The sequence below is a fragment of the Amphibalanus amphitrite genome, unplaced genomic scaffold (genome assembly GCF_019059575.1).
Source record: "Amphibalanus amphitrite isolate SeventyFive unplaced genomic scaffold, NRLGWU_Aamphi_draft 000144F_arrow, whole genome shotgun sequence".
Classification (NCBI taxonomy): Eukaryota; Metazoa; Arthropoda; class Thecostraca; order Balanomorpha; family Balanidae; genus Amphibalanus; species Amphibalanus amphitrite.
The window spans coordinates 754,443-771,292 of record NW_024881639.1 but is presented as its reverse complement, the minus strand read 5'-3'; the positions used below and the strand labels follow the sequence as shown (position 1 = coordinate 771,292).

Genomic DNA, 16,850 nt, shown 5'->3' with positions numbered 1-16,850 from the left:
ACTGGCTCTCACTCCGCGCAGAGGACGTCCGGCGGCCATCGTACACACAGAGACAGCGTAACTGGTGATCACTGCATATATTGGTCATGGTCGTCCTGGACTGGACCTGCCATGCTGGAATAGCTCATCTCACAGGGCGCCTCGGCCCGAACACGGAATGCACACACGATGGCCACCATTCACAGCCACTTTCCCGCTCTCAATTGCGTCTTTTTGTCGCACCGCTGGCGGACCGACTAGTCTTCGATCTGCTCGAAGTGCGTGGCCACCCACTGATATGGCTCGCCCGGGCCGGCCGGTATACACTCGAACGACACGTCCGCTCCTGAGGGAGGACAAATACACGGTCAGCCTGGTCCCTCGAACGACACATCTGCTCCTGGGGGAGGACAATGGTCTCACTGACAGGGCGTCAGTGAGACCGCTCGAACGACACGTCGGCTCCTGGGGCAGGACAATTACACAGGGCGTCAGTGAGACCACTCGAACGACACGTCTGCTCCTGAGGGAGGACAAATACACAGGGTCAGCCTGGTCCGTCGAACGACACGTCCGCTACTGGGGGAGAACAAACACTAGGGTCAGCCTGGTCCCTCGAACGACACGTAGGCTCCTGAGGGAGGGCAAACACTGGGGTCAGCCTGGTCGCTCGGAACGACACATCTGCTCCTGGGGCAGGACAATTACACAGGGCGTCAGTGAGACCGCTCGAACGACACGTCGGCTCCTGAGGGAGAACAAACACTGGGGTCAGTGTGATCCCTCAAACGACACGTCGGCTCCTGAGGAGAAAAATTATCAGATCGCATGAACGACACGTCGGGTCCGAGGACGGACACGCAGAGCGTATCAGACCGCTCGGCTGCCGGACCAGGGACGGGGAGGGTCTCTGACGCTGGAGCCGACCCTGGCCTACCGCGCAGCGCCCTGATGACCGGACACCCTGCCGAGCCGGCTGAGGGCAGGGTTGCGGTGGGGTGGAGACCAACTGCGCCATTTGCCGCCCTGCAGTGAGCCCTGATCGATCAGCGGGGCCGCCGCAGGGCGACCCGTCAGCAGGCGCCGCTCATAGCGCCGACACTACCGAACACTCGTGACCCGGCCCATCCCATACTAGGTGTTTGTGCTCGGCGCGCCAGGCCGGCCGTCCAAACGGGGTCCTGCTCCTGGGCGCCCAGCCAAACTCAGCGGCCAATCGCTACACCCACTGTTACACACTCACCGCTTCCTTCAGTGTTACACCACTGCTAAACTTCACGCACACTCACTGAGACACTGGGTGACACGTCCGCTCATACATTCCAGAACCACTGCTAAACCCACTGCTAGGTACACCAACATTAACTTCTGCACTCACTGCTACATTTACTGCATCACCAGCTGCAGCTACCCTAGAAGTTACATCACTGCACTACACCCACTTCTACACTCACCACTTAACTCACCACACTCGCTGAAACACTAACCGCCACACACACCGCTAAGCGGCACCCACTCCTGCACTCACCGGGCGTGTAGCAGTCGGTGAGGTCGAGCGTGTCCATGCGCGCGCCGAGCCAGTAGCAGACGGCGCGGTCGAACATCACCTGCTCGATGGTGCCGTCGTGGTCCCACTCGGCCAGACCCTGCGACTCGTCCACGAACGCCAGGATCTGGCCCTTCCCTGGGGAAGAGCCAAACGTGACGGAGGTTAGACCAACGGGCAGGAACCACCATGAAGTGATCACTTCAGCGGGACGGAATAAAACTAAGAACCGAGCATTAGTGTTGGCCTTGCATTAGAAGTTCATCTTTGATCAGGAAATACATCAGTTCAACACTAAAGAACCTTGAAGAATAGCACCATCACATAACTGGCAACATTATACGATGTTAATCCTCATTATGTGAGAGAAAGCAATCCAATCAACAGTAAACAATCAACACACGAACGAACAGAAAAAAATGAGTTGTGCCAGACCCTCCAGCTGAGCCTGTCTACCCTCACAGAGCAGCCCGCCCTCTGCCGGCCGGGCGCCGTGTCCGATCTCACCTGACACTGGTTCGACGGGCGGCGGCGGTGACCGGTCGCCGCCGTCGGCCGGCCCCGTCTCCAGCCGGTCCAGCTCGTCGTCCAGGCTGCCCTCCGTGCCGCTCTCCGAGCGCTGCACGTCGTCCCCGAGCTGGACGGCCGCCAGCCGGTCCGACACAGAGTCCAGTCCCGGCGCCTGGCCTGGGAGCCCGCCCGCAGCGCCGTGCCGCAGCTCCAGACTCTCCAGCGTCGGCGAGCTCTCTGGCTGCTGCGCCGGGGCCGGCGGCGGCGGTGGCGGCGCCGGCGCCGGGTCCACCTTGAAGGCGGCGGCGGCCGCCTCCCAGTCGGCGTCCGGCACCGAGCGCTTCTGCTGCGCGCTGGGCGCCGGCGGCACGGCGGAGGTCGGCAGCGGACCACCGCGCACCATCCGCTCCAGGCTCTCCTGGTCGACCGAGAGCGGCGCCATGGCCGGGGGCGGCAGCCGGCCGCCGAACAGCAGCTGCTGAGGCGCCAACGGCTGGTGCGCCAGGTGCGGGTGGCCCAGCGCCAGGCCGGGCGGCCAGTAGGCCGGCTGCCCGGCCGGGTACCCGTAGAAGGCGGGGGGCAGCGGCGGCGCCGGCAGCAGGCCGTCCCTGTGCGGCACCGGCGGGGTGCCCAGCAGCGAGGACGAGGCCGCCGCCTGCTGCCGGCTGTAGTTGGCCGAGGCCGCGGCGGCCAGCGCCGCTGGAGACAGACCGGGCGGGTTGGCCGGCCGCGGCGCCGACAGGCCCGGCGGCGAGCGTCCCTGCGCGCGCGCCGCTGACGCGGGGGTGCCGTGCGGGAGGCCGGCAGGGGACCACGAGGCCAGCGGGTCGGGCGTGGGGAGCAGCGGCGACCGCCGCGGCTCCGGGTCCGGCAGCAGCGGCGGCCGGGCCGGGTCGGCCGCGCTCGGGCGCGCCGCCCGGCTCGGGCTCGACACGGGCCCGGGCTGCTCCGGCGAGGCTTCGCTGAGCGGCCGAGACGGACCGGAGCTGGCCGACCCGGCCGGCGCCGCCCGGCCCAGCAGCTCGTCACCGTCGTCGTCCGGTTCCACCTCCTCGTCCCACTCGGCGTTACCGTCCACGGCCGCCATCCAGTCCGCCCCGGCGCCGGCGTCACTGCCGCCGCCCGCGCCGCCGTCCATACCCGTATCGAACGCGTCCAGCTCGGCCACCATGGAGGCGCGCAGTCTGGGCGTCTGTTTGTCGGCGCGAGGGCCGCGGTCGCCGCCGCCCAGGTGGGGCCTGGCCATGAGCGGTGGTACGGTCCCCGTAGCCATCGGTACCGCCCAGCCGTCCCCGCCGGCACTGGGCGGCGCCGCCGGCAGCTCAAAGTCGTCCAGGTCATCGATACGCGACTTGGCCGACTTGGATTTCTTCTGTTTCTTAACGACGGAGGCCTCCGTGCGCTTCTGGCTGGCCTCAACGGTGGGCATTTCGCCGCGCCAGACGCATGTGCAGCGCCAGTCGGCCCCGCGCGGCGCCGAGCCGGGCACCGCGTTAAAGTGCACCCGCTGACCGGACTCCAGTGTGTCCGAGAGCCGCCCAGCGCACGGACGGCCGTTAATGAACACCTCCTCGTCGGAGAACCAGGCCACCTCGCGGCGGCCGGCCAGCACAAAGTGCAGCAGGCCCTCTGCGGCCAGTACGTCCTTGACGGTGCCGATCTTTTCGTAGAGGTGTCCGCTCTGCGAGTAGCCGGCCTCCCTGCCGACCTGCTGCGTCGTCTCCAGCCGGACGGCCTCCATCACCCACCAGCCGCAGCGGTCAGTGCCGTTCGGCTTGTCGTACTCGTGGCACGTGAAGCGAACCTGGTCGCCGCGGCTCAGCACCTTGGTCAGGTCACGCCGCTCGGCTGCCGTCGCCTTCTCGGGGAATGTGTATTTGCCGGTGAGCAGGAGGGCGCGCTCCCGCTGGCCGTGGTAGTCGAAAGTCAGCACCGCCTTGTAATTTACTACCAAGTCGACGCGGCCGACAATCGCCTTGAGCGTAGTGCGTAAGATAAACTCGCCGCGCTCGCCGCCCGGCAGTTCACAGTCCTCGTCCTCATAGTAGGAGTCCTCCGAGGCGGCAGGGAACCACACCTGACAGGGAGGGAGAGCAACGGTCAGAACCGGTCCGAGCTCACACAGAAACAACAACCAGCCGAGGGAGGAACGGAACTGAGTAAGCTCATCTTGGACAGAACGGCCAGAATCAGACACACGCTGGGAACCGGAGAACACATCGCATTGCCAGCCAGGAAACCACAGGAGCTTACTCGGAAGCAGCTCAGTCAAACAGCGTGAGTCAGTGATTGTTACGGCCAAGACAATATTCTATCGGTACCATATTAGCTCTTCAGCTAGCCAGAGGCTGCGGTCGGTCAAGGAGCGAAACAAGAAGTGTACAAGGTGCAGGCCAGAGCCAGACCGGTCACGGTAATTCACTGGCCGCAGTCATGCTCGGGAATAAAATCAGAGGTCTGGGAGCAGGGTGGTTGGTCGTGGTTTATCTAGGAGGAAACGGGTCAGTCAGGGTGTGCTGTGCGGCGGTCGCCGTACCTGTTAGGCCAGCCAGTGGCCGAAGTTAGCCCCGGGGAGGGAAGCAGAGCGGTTTGGGAGGGGGAGGTCAGTCAGGGTGAGCTGTGCGGCGGGCGCCTTACCTTATCGGCCAGCCAGTGGCAGTTGGCAGCGGTTGTGGTGGGTCGGCAGTCAAACACCACCGTGTCGCCCACGTCCAGGTGGTTTGAGATGGGCTCGGCGGCCGGCAGTGGCGCGCCGTCTGGCTGCACGGCCGCCCGGCCCAGCGCGCACCGCTCGCGACAGCCGGCCGGCGTGACGAACAGCAGCACGCCCGAGTCTGTGCCGACCTCGGCCACCATACCGGTGACCGCCGACAGCGGGCCAGACCTGACACAGACAGACGACAGACAGGTCAGCAGACGGGAGAGTCTGTGCCGACCTCGGCCACCATACCGGTGACCGCCGACAGCGGGCCAGACCTGACACAGACAGACGACAGACAGGTCAGCAGACGGGAGAGTCTGTGCCGACCTCGGCCACCATACCAGTGACCGCCGACAGCGGGCCAGACCTGGCCGGACAGAGACAGACAGGTCAGCAGACGGGCGAGTCTGTGCCGACCTCGGCCACCATACCAGTGACCGCCGACGGCGGGCCAGACCTGGCCGGACAGAGACAGACAGGTCAGCAGACGGGCGAGTCGGGCCCGACCTGACACAGACAGACGGATCAGCCGACAGCGGGCCCGACTTGACACAGACAGACATCAGCGGGTCGGACGTCCTGACACAGACAGACATCAGCGGGCCGGACGTCCTGACACAGACAGACATCAGCGGGTCGGACGTCCTGACACAGGCAGACAGACAGATCAGTAGACAGCGGGCCCGACTTGACACAGACAGACATCAGCGGGCCGGACGTCCTGACACAGACAGACAGACAGGTCAGTAGACAGCTGAGCGGACCTGCCACAGACAGACAGGTCGGCAGACGGGTGAGCCGGACATGACGCACATACAAACAGAGAGTCAAGAGGGACACATCAGTCGACAACAAGGACCTGTCACAGACAAACAGGCATATAGACAGATAGCACAAAGCATCATGTCAAGTTATTACGTTACGCTTCATTACAATTGCATCGTGATAAGTTTTGACAAGCACGACAGTCAAACAAGTTCGTGTGCAAATACAACATGTCATTCGGTTTAGACAACTTTGTAATTACATGCCTGGAAAAATAATTCGGGCAACTGATTCACAGCAAACTGTACTGTGTAAACATGCTCTAGCCCTCACGTAGCCCGGAGTTTATCGGGGATATCTCTGAACACCAGACACACAGCTGTCACGCCGTGGAGAACTCTCCCAGCCGTGACATGGCGCGTCGGTTATTCCAGCATCACGATCGAGTACCATCTGCCGTGTGCTCTGCATTCCCCGGCTTACGGAGGCCTCTTACAGAAGTGTGCTCACTGCTCAGTCAGTGGCAACAGTACTAGGGGGATGATACGGGTCACCACTGCGACTGACCTGGGCGCCGACTCGAGTTTTCCCCTCCAGGCGAAGGCCACCAGCCATTGTGCGTTTACAGTCTTGTTATCCACCGGCGTCATATCACAGAAAAGCTGAAAACAGCCACAGTCAAAGTTCAGTATACACTATACATTGGGTACAATCGTTTTGGGGACAACAGTACGCTCACGAGGACGATAAACCATATTTGACCTGTCTCGCTAAAACACTCAGTATGCTTGCTCACTCAATGTCACCTCCTAATTGAGCTGCGCTACGAGAGATAACGAATAGCCAACCTCAAACAGACACCACTTGCGGGCAAAAGGCGTTCATATAATCAAGACATTGAGTGTGTTGCGAACCCTCTCACAAATCACTCTCATAAAGCTGTCAGGGCAATGGGGGGACCGGCAAAAGTCCGCAATCATCGGACAACAGACCGTGGTTGATCCGTGTCAGCTGCTTGCACGCCATATCTCCCTTATCGACAGCGCTCACTCCGGATGATTCAGGCGGTTATCGGAGCCGGCGTTCCCCACACACCCAGCCGAGCTCCGCCCGACAGCCGGTGAAGGCGTCCCGAGCGAGGGGTATATGGGGTGTGGGGTGCGGGACTGACCTTCTCACCACAGACGGGCGGCCGCAGGTGCGCGCACGGCCCCTCCTCCGAGTAGAGCCGGTCCAGCGGCAGCACGGCCCGCTGTGTGGCGCCGCGCAGTGTGAAGCTGACCACGCAGCGGCTCTGGTCGCCCTCTATCACCTGACATTGCCGACCGTCTGCCCTGGACGCCTGCGGAGAGATGTGGGGGTCAGCAGGAGCCGCGGCGCTCATACACTATCAGCTATGCAGCCTCCCGGCCACCAAGGAGCCGGCAGCTGCCAGAGTCAAATGTTGACCTGTAGAGGTCAGTCGGAGCCGCGGAGCTACATAATACATTAGAGCCTCCTCCTCCGCCGGCCGCCGGGAGTAGGGGTTGGTCCACCATACGGTGTAGCCTGTCACCGGGACACGGTACGGGTAACAGGCCATAGGCTAATTCAACTCCAAGCTTTAGCTAGGGGCTTATCATGGTAATATTCATCGAGCAGAAAAAAACGTCTGTGAAACATGCGCCAACCCTTTAGTCTCTGATAAGCTGAAACAACAGCAAAATAGCCGGACATTTTTATGTTATAGCGGTATCAAAAGCCTTAATTTTTTTTATCGAAACCAATTCGCATCTCACCATTTCAGCAGAAACGGTAATAACTAGTAATAAACATTTGAACATTTGAACTTGAGCATTTGAGCATTGACCCTGGTTCAAATTTGGCGAGGACGACACAAACGAAGGTCATCCGTGATCCGTGAGTGGAGAGCATCACATTGACTTAAAACCCATGAGCTGAGCCAAGCATAAAGAGTTATACTCCACTACCGGGGGGGAGGGGGGGGGGATAGGAGCATGACGCCAAGCAGACTGCGATTAATCACTTTTCTTTTCTAAACTTCATCAGTCACCGGAGGCTTACAGCCAGATGTGAACCTCAAAAGCTCAATACGACTTGTCAAATTGACCGAGCATTTGTATCATGATAAGCACCTATCAAAACGCAAAGACGTGTCATCGCACAAAAACAAGTGTGTCCAGAAGAGGGTCATAAAAATTACATCCCTTGCCGTTCAACAAAGTTCGCCCTTGACCCCTCTAAAGCAAAAAGGATACAAAACTAGCATGGAGCCGCTTCTATGTGAAAAACGAGCGTGGATCACCGAGCCGAGCAGACACAAGCCAGTCATAAACGTGTGACAAAGGGCGCACAGGTGGCAAGCGACAGTCGCGGCTATGGGCCACGATAACGGCGGCTGAGTTTCACGGCACTATCCACCAAGGTCGCGGTGGCAACTTGCACGACCAGCCGCCGGCGTTCGTCACGGGGGGAACCTGGACCAGCCCTAAGCAGACGGTGCCAGCCGGGTGGCGGGGGAGCGCTCGGGTATTTACCGCCGTACTACCGCGACAGCGCCCAAGGCCGAAATCCGACACCCGTCCGCAGATTGTCCGATGGCGGCTGGCGCCTACCAGTCGACTCGAGACTGGCCCCGTCCCCAGGGGAGACAATAGCATCCACAACAGCCTCGTCCCAAACCCGCTGCACTGAGATCGCTGCCACCACGCCGGCGCGGCGCGGACGCTTCAGAAATGCTAAGCAGACCTCGGGCAGTGGCGGGAATTCAGGGCTGTGGATTCAGAGTCGGCGTCGGTCGGAGTCGACGGCTCTGCCCGGAGTTGGAGTCGGAGTCGGTAAAATCCTACCGACTCGGACCCCGGAGTCGGAGTCGAAACTGTATGGCTCAAATTCATGCCCTAGACCGGTTGCTTGACGATATTACGTTACATTGAGACGGGTTACACAGCACATTGGGTGGACGCGTTTCGTCTAAATGACTTTTTCGACACCCTCTCGGAAATTAAAACAATACAAACACACAAGAATAAAACTAGCACAGCAGTCTCACACTCTGTTGAAATACAGCATGCTAAGAATGCGCATTACTACAAATGATAACCTTCGATAAAAACTATTTGTCGGTACACAGCTACTGTTACATAATCATCGACGAGAATGAAAATAGCACACCTATAACGACTCGAACGGTAAGTTTTTTAAGTCAAGTTTTTAATGCTGAACACTGCTGCTGATTTTGCCCACTTCATAATCAAATTAATCAGCAGCATCAGCATTAAATCAGCAGCAGTGTTTAGCATTAAAAACTTGACTTAAAAAAACTTACCGTTCGAGTCGTTATAAGTGTGCTATTTTCATTCTCGTCGATGATTATGTAACAGTAGCTGTGTACCGACAAATAGTTTTTATCGAAGGTTATCATTTGTAGTAATGCGCATTCTTAGCATGCTGTATTTCAACAGAGTGTGAGACTGCTGTGCTAGTTTTATTCTTGTGTGTTTGTATTGTTTTAATTTCCGAGAGGGTGTCGAAAAAGTCATTTAGACGAAACGCGTCCACCCAATGTGCTGTGTAACCCGTCTCAATACATATATTTGTCTATTACTACTCAACATATTACGTTACGTTCGTTGAACTTTCAAAATAAGATTCTGTCGACGCTTAAGCCTACCCCTGTTTTGTACGAGCGTTTTCCGTGAAAGGGCAGAAGACGGAGCCTGCATTTACCTACTACTGCATATTATTTGAAAGGCATAATACATTTTGCAATGGAAGGCCTTGGAACGCGTCGATTCATTTCAGACAAGAAAGAAAGATCTCCGGCACGAACTTTACTTGTCATTTTATGGACTTTAAGAGCAATGTCCGGAGTCGGAGCTGGAGTCCCAATTTGGAGTCGGAGTCGATTTTGGAAGTCGGACTCGGAGTCGGAGTCACCAACAAATCTATCGACTCCGTACCGTAGCCCCTGGGCAGGATGCCACTTACTCGTACAGCAAATACACCAGTGTACTTAATTTAAATCCACAACGCAGCTTTCATACCTACACAAGTCGCAACTTTATGCAATGAACGGACCAACAACTGTGCAACACTTGGTTCATCAACACCATGGCCCATTTGGATTATGCCGTGAGCTCGACGTAAAGTAAAATTTCATATCATTCTACATGCTTCATTGAGAGAAATATGATGCTGGTAAAATGTTTCCCATAGCTGGAAAAGTTGCCGCAGAGAAACAGCATCTGCATAAATCGGTCAATTTTGCATTGTTGTTTATACTGTTAACAGTTTGAGCCTCTGTTGATTAAAACACTTGACCTGATGTGATGTCTGATCTGCTAGCAAAGTAGGGAAAGGACGTTTAATCAGCTGTCGATTGCTTTTCTCACGCCCTCTAAGTTCCTTTAGTTCGGCGGCCACCATGTTGGATATTGGTCTCAGTCGCAAAATCTCAACATTTGATCTTTGATGACCCTAAGTGACCAAAGCCGAAAGAACCGACTTGAATGAAAAATTACACGAATACTTCCAAGTTCCAACAGTGGTCGGTTAGAGCTATCAGCACTCTATCCGTAGAGTGCGGTAGGTAGTGCTATAGAGTGCTGTAGAGTGCTCTTCACATGCGTTTGTCTTCCTTACGTTTTCCGGATGCCCAGGTGAAGCCAAATAAGCCACCCCCACCTACGCCGTGCTATCAGCACTCTCCGTAGAGTGCGGTAGGTAGTGCTATAGAGTGCTGTAGAGTGCTCTTCACATGCGTTTGTCTTCCTTACGTTTTCCGGATGCCCAGGTGAAGCCAAATAAGCCACCCCCACCTACGCCGTGCTATCAGCACTCTCCGTAGAGTGCGGTAGGTAGTGCTATAGAGTGCTGTAGAGTGCTCTTCACATGCGTTTGTCTTCCTTACGTTTTCCGGATGCCCAGGTGAAGCCAAATAAGCCACCCCCACCTACGCCGTGCTATCAGCACTCTCTCCGTAGAGTGCGGTAGGTAGTGCTATAGAGTGCTGTAGAGTGCTCTTCACATGCGTTTGTCTTCCTTACGTTTTCCGGATGCCCAGGTGAAGCCAAATAAGCCACCCGCACCTACGCCGTGCTATCAGCACTCTCTCCGTAAAGTGCGGTAGGTAGTGCTATAGAGTGCTGTAGAGTGCTCTTCACATGCGTTTGTCTTTCCTACGTTTTCCGGATGCCCAGGTGAAGCCAAATAAGCCACCCCCACCTACGCCGTCAACGTGGCGCAGTTAAGTGATAGGTGCCCCACGCCACGCGGGTTTTGGATGAGGAACACACGCTGGAACACACCGAGACCGTTCATTGGAACACACACGGAGCCACCGAGCCGCTAACAATGGGTGGTAATAATGGTTACGTGACACGGTGCGCAGTGTTGTAACCACAAACGTGGATACGGTACCAGTGGCACCGACTGCAGAAGCACAGTTGAGCGCGGCCCGAAACGCCGTAACAAAACAGGCGTAGGATAAAATGCATCGGACTTACCTTGGACTTCGCCTTGGCTTGGGGATGGTTCAGTCCCGGAATGTATGACATGTTCCCGAGCAGCAAATCTGACGAATGGCAGAAAATGTCACATGATTACACAGTCGAAATTATCATAAACCATCAATAATTCACAACTTTACATTGCATTGCAGATGAATCAGAACTCATCCAATTATATGCTTAACCCTCGCCCTAGCAGGACATTTTTCATAATGCGGCCTGGCACGGGGGGAGGGGTCGATGCGACCCCCCACCCCCCCAGCGTTTCGAACTAAGCGTCGTAGCGCTTAGCAACGAAGACCAGTCGATTGCTCTCAAAGAGTGCTCACGATTGGTGGTAATTTTTTGACCCTGGGTCAATATTTGACCCAGTTATGGCATGTCAAAGGTCAAATTTTTGGGGAAAAGCTAGAATTTTCCAAGTTACTTAGCCAATATTGGTGAAACTATGAAAGATAGCGACATGAAACTTTCACGACCGTGTTTCTCAACGAATTAGCAGCAAAATGATGTATAGTTGACCGCATTTCAGTCATTACTGGCGTGATGTAGTCCGCAGGAACACGGGGGTCACACCCGCCGCCGGCGAGGACGGTCCTAAATGACCTGGATGGACCTCGTAAAGGTCAAGGAACAGTTTTGAAGGCATTTAGGTGAAAATTAAACCACAGATTCAGATTCAAGACCTCAAGAAACCCCACTAAACACAGCTCATATCACAAAGGTCATCGTGTGAACATGTGAGGTCATTGACCTTGGTTGACTTTTGCAGTTTTGAAAGGTCACTTAGTGATCTTTCCCAAAATTTGCCAGTTAGGGTGGGAAACGACGTCCAAGTCAAAATAATTTTCCACTCTCACCTCCAACTTTCCAGGGCGATTTTTCACTCCGTGAATTAAGAGCATCTGCGGACTGCGTGTACGTTTTACCTCCCTCCATATTTGATTCAATCATCTTATAAGGCAGCTCCCGCATCCTCGAACATTCATAAATTCATTGTTGATCCCTATTTTCAACTCTTTTCAGTGCCTTTCTGACTGGCAATCTTCCACTCTCAGCCCTCTTTGCAGTGACGAATATTCCCCTCCGTCGTCTCCGGCACCCAAGCCAACATACAATTTTGGGACACTCCGTCACTATTCAATATAAAGATTCATGTCCTGTCAAAATCTGACATCAATCCACGAAACAGTTTTGTTCTTGTCAATGAGGTCACGCACAGTTACGCGGAATGTACGATTGAGACCGTTTGAGGTTGTAACTAATTATGACGTCATAGCTCGGTGACCTGACATGACCCAAAAATAATTTTTACCAAAAGTTGCGCAAAGGATGCCCCATAGGCTATTGTAAATTTCAGCACGATCTGACTAATGGTTCGGCGCCCACCACAAAAAAAAACCTCAGGGGGTCGCATCGACCCCCTGAGTGCGACCCCCTGAGGCCACCTTGCCAGGGTTCAAACAATGTTCTGCACCTACGTTATCAGCAATAATTGAATGTTTTTGCACTAGTACGCTCATTCTCCATTCTCCTTTTCTCAGACTGTTACGCATTTGCATATATACCCAGTATATACCTGCCTCTCCGCAGCGCTAATATTGATCTCACCGTACAAACTCCGAAACGCCACGCGCCTACGCGCCCACCCACTTTCCAGCGCAACAAAGAGTGCACAAAAACAAGTACATCATTCAACGTGATGGGTCTGAAAATCGTTGACGTCATTATCCTTACACAACTTTTCCTGCATTATGAAACGGAAAGAAAAGCAGAAAAGCAGTAACACTTTTGAGTGCATTGAAAATGGTATCATTATTATAAAAACAGTCAATAGCCTTTGTCGCACAAAAAATATGCGATTAGAATAGAATGAAGAGAATATTTTCCTTCACTCTTATTGGTGAATGTGAATGACGACATACATCGAAACTTCACCTCAAATAAATGAGGCAAAAGCGGCAAACCCTGCGCGTGTGTTTTGTTTTGATGATAATAATAGGCGCGGAGGGCAAGGGGATTTCACAGGGGGGCGACACGATGTAACGGAAGTTAGCAGGGATTCAGCAGGGGTTCAGCAGGGATTCAGCAGGGATCGACGGCCCCTACGATTTCGCTGAATTTTGGTGGAGAGGTGCAGAATGGTGTCCTCTATCGAAAATCCTAGTGCCAAAATGCGGGGAATCCATCAGGGGGGCAACAAATCCCAAAAAAACAGTATGCCCTCAGGGCACAATCGACGAACTTTGAAAACCCTACTTCTAGCCGTCAAAACAGCTAAAAATGCACGTCATTCGAAAGAGGACAAAATTTTACGTACAACGGTACCAAATTTAGGGGGCTAGCGCCCCCCTGAACCGAACAAAACAGCTTCAAATATATGGGCCCGGGAGTATGCCCTCGGGACATAAATAAACGTTTTCAACAATTTCAGGCCTATAACATCGACAAAATCCAGCAATATGCACATCATTGGAAAGAGCGTAATTTCCCAAACAAAAAACCCAAGTACCATTTTTCGATGGGGCCCATCTGGGGCCCACGGGACCCAATTGAAATTTGGGGCCCAATGGGGCGGCCCCTACGATTTTCTTCAAAATTTGCACAGACACTCTCCTGGGCCCCCTCTTCAATCTGGCTGAAGAAACCTACCGGGGAATCCAAAGGAAGGGGCCCAAAGAGGGCCCCAAAGAGGCCCTTTCTAAGTATTGCCCCTAATTTCGCGACCAACCCCGGCAATATGCACATCATTAAAAAGAGCGTAATTTCCCAAACAAAAAACCCAAGTACCATTTTTCGATGGGGCCCACCTGGGGCCCACGGGACCCAATTGAAATTTGGGGCCCAATTGGGCGGCCCCTACGATTTTCTTCAAAATTTGCACAGACACTCTCCTGGGCCCCCTCTTCAATCTGGCTGAAGAAACCTACCGGGGAATCCAAAGGAAGGGGCCCAAAGAGGGCCCCAAAGAGGCCCTTTCTAAGTATTGCCCCTAATTTCGCGACCAACCCCGGCAATATGCACATCATTGGAAAGAGCGTAATTTCCAAAACAAAAAACCCAAGTAACATTTTTCGATAGGGCCCACCTGGGGCCCATGGGACCCAATTGAAATTTGGGGCCCAATGGGGCGGCCCCTTCGATTTTCTTCAAAATTTGCACAGACACTCTCCAGGGCCCCCTCTTCAATCTGGCTGAAGAAACCTACCGGGGAATCCAAAGGAAGGGGCCCAAAGAGGGCCCCAAGTAGGCCCTTTCTAAGTATTGCCCCTAATTTCGCGACCAACCCCGGCAATATGCACATCATTGGAAAGAACGTAATTTCCCAAACAAAAAACCCAAGTAACATTTTTCGATGGTGCCCACCTGGGGCCCACGGGACCCAATTGAAATTTGGGGCCCAATGGGGCGGCCCCTACGATTTTCTTCAAAATTTGCACAGACACTCTCCTGGCCCCCCTCTTCAATCTGGCTGAAGAAACCTACCGGGGAATCCAAAGGAAGGGGCCCAAAGAGGGCCCCAAAGAGGCCCTTTCTAAGTATTGCCCCTTATTTCGCGACCAACCCCGGCAATATGCACATCATTGGAAAGAGCGTAATTTCCCAAACAAAAAACCCAAGTAACATTTTTCGATGGGGCCCAACTGGGGCCCACGGGACCCAATTGAAATTTGGGGCCCAATGGGGCGGCCCCTACGATTTTCTTCAAAATTTGCACAGACACTCTCCTGGGCCCCCTCTTCAATCTGGCTGAAGAAACCTACCGGGGAATCCAAAGGAAGGGGCCCAAAGAGGGCCCCAAAGAGGCCCTTTCTAAGTATTGCCCCTAATTTCGCGACCAACCCCGGCAATATGCACATCATTGGAAAGAGCGTAATTTCCCAAACAAAAAACCCAAGTACCATTTTTCGATGGGGCCCACCTGGGGCCCACGGGACCCAATTGAAATTTGGGGCCCAATGGGGCGGCCCCTACGATTTTCTTCAAAATTTGCACAGACACTCTCCTGGGCCCCCTCTTCAATCTGGATGAAGAAACCTACCGGGGAATCCAAAGGAAGGGGCCCAAAGAGGGCCCCAAAGAGGCCCTTTCTAAGTATTGCCCCTAATTTCGCGACCAACCCCGGCAATATGCACATCATTGGAAAGAACGTAATAAAAAACCCAAGTAACATTTTTCGATGGGGCCCAACTGGGGCCCACGGGACCCAATTGAAATTTGGGGCCCAATGGGGCGGCCCCTACGATTTTCTTCAAAATTTGCACAGACACTCTCCTGGGCCCCCTCTTCAATCTGGCTGAAGAAACCTACCGGGGAATCCAAAGGAAGGGGCCCAAAGAGGGCCCCAAAGAGGCCTTTTCTAAGTATTGCCCCTAATTTCGCGACCAACCCCGGCAATATGCACATCATTGGAAAAAGCGTAATTTCCCAAACAAAAAACCCAAGTAACATTTTTCGATGGGGCCCACCTGGGGCCCACGGGACCCAATTGAAATTTGGGGCCCAATGGGGCGGCCCCTACGATTTTCTTCAAAATTTGCACAGACACTCTCCTGGACCCCTTCTTTAATCTGGCTGAAGAAACCTACCGGGGAATCCAAAGGAAGGGGCCCAAAGAGGGCCCCAAAGAGGCCCTTTCTAAGTATTGCCCCTAATTTCGCGACCAACCCCGGCAATATGCACATCATTGGAAAGAGCGTAATTTCCTAAACAAAAAAACCAAGTAACATTTTTCGATGGGGCCCACCTGGGGCCCACGGGACCCAATTGAAATTTGGGGCCCAATGGGGCGGCCCCTACGATTTTCTTCAAAATTTGCACAGACACTCTCCTGGGCCCCCTCTTCAATCTGGCTGAAGAAACCTACCGGGGAATCCAAAGGAAGGGGCCCAAAGAGGGCCCCAAAGAGGCCCTTTCTAAGTATTGCCCCTAATTTCGCGACCAACCCCGGCAATATGCACATCATTGGAAAGAGCGTAATTTCCCAAACAAAAAACCCAAGTAACATTTTTCGATGGGGCCCAACTGGGGCCCACGGGACCCAATTGAAATTTGGGGCCCAATAGGGCGGCCCCTACGATTTTCTTCAAAATTTGCACAGACACTCTCCTGGGCCCCCTCTTCAATCTGGCTGAAGAAACCTACCGGGGAATCCAAAGGAAGGGGCCCAAAGAGGCCCTTTCTAAGTATTGCCCCTAATTTCGCGACCAACCCCGGCAATATGCACATCATTGGAAAGAGCGTAATTTCCCAAACAAAAAACCCAATACCATTTTTCGATGGGGCCCACCCGGGGCCCACGGGACCCAATTGAAATTTGGGGCCCAATGGGGCGGCCCCTACGATTTTCTTCAAAATTTGCACAGACACTCTCCTGGGCCCCCTCTTCAATCTGGCTGAAGAAACCTACCGGGGAATCCAAAGGAAGGGGCCCAAAGAGGGCCCCAAAGAGGCCCTTTCTAAGTATTGCCCCTAATTTCGCGACCAACCCCGGCAATATGCACATCATTGGAAAGAGCGTAATTTCCCAAACAAAAAACCCAAGTAACATTTTTCGATGGGGCCCAACTGGGGCCCACGGGACCCAATTGAAATTTGGGGCCCAATGGGGCGGCCCCTACGATTTTCTTCAAAATTTGCACAGACACTCTCCTGGGCCCCCTCTTCAATCTGGCTGAAGAAACCTACCGGGGAATCCAAAGGAAGGGGCCCAAAGAGGGCCCCAAAGAGGCCCTTTCTAAGTATTGCCCCTAATTTCGCGACCAACCCCGGCAATATGCACATCATTGGAAAGAGCGTAATTTCCCAAACAAAAAACCCAAGTACTATTTTTCGATTG

The 16,850-nt window shown here is 54.5% G+C and overlaps 1 protein-coding gene across 1 annotated transcript; it reads right to left on the bottom strand.

The window, feature by feature from the left end:
• Nucleotides 1-60: 60 nt before the first annotated feature.
• LOC122382682 lies at nucleotides 61-12,646 on the bottom strand. The gene is made up of 8 exons (XM_043368345.1): nucleotides 12,623-12,646; nucleotides 11,009-11,076; nucleotides 6,673-6,843; nucleotides 6,069-6,163; nucleotides 4,673-4,919; nucleotides 2,033-4,112; nucleotides 1,508-1,663; nucleotides 61-325 (listed from the first exon to the last, which is right to left on the bottom strand). Exons 2-8 carry the CDS (start codon nucleotides 11,057-11,059, stop codon nucleotides 237-239), a joined length of 2,889 nt encoding a protein of 962 aa, XP_043224280.1. The 5' UTR covers nucleotides 11,060-11,076; nucleotides 12,623-12,646; the 3' UTR covers nucleotides 61-236.
• Nucleotides 12,647-16,850: the final 4,204 nt, after the last annotated feature.

Coding starts and splice junctions, on each gene's coding strand:
- LOC122382682 (XM_043368345.1), bottom strand. CDS start 11,059: ATGTCATACATTCCGGGACTGAACCATCCCCAAGCCAAGGCGAAGTCC. Junction 4,920..6,068: donor AAACTCGAGTCGGCGCCCAG/GTCAGTCGCAGT, acceptor TGTCTGTGTCAG/GTCTGGCCCGCTGTCGGCGG. Junction 1,664..2,032: donor GCCCGTCGAACCAGTGTCAG/GTGAGATCGGAC, acceptor GCTCTTCCCCAG/GGAAGGGCCAGATCCTGGCG.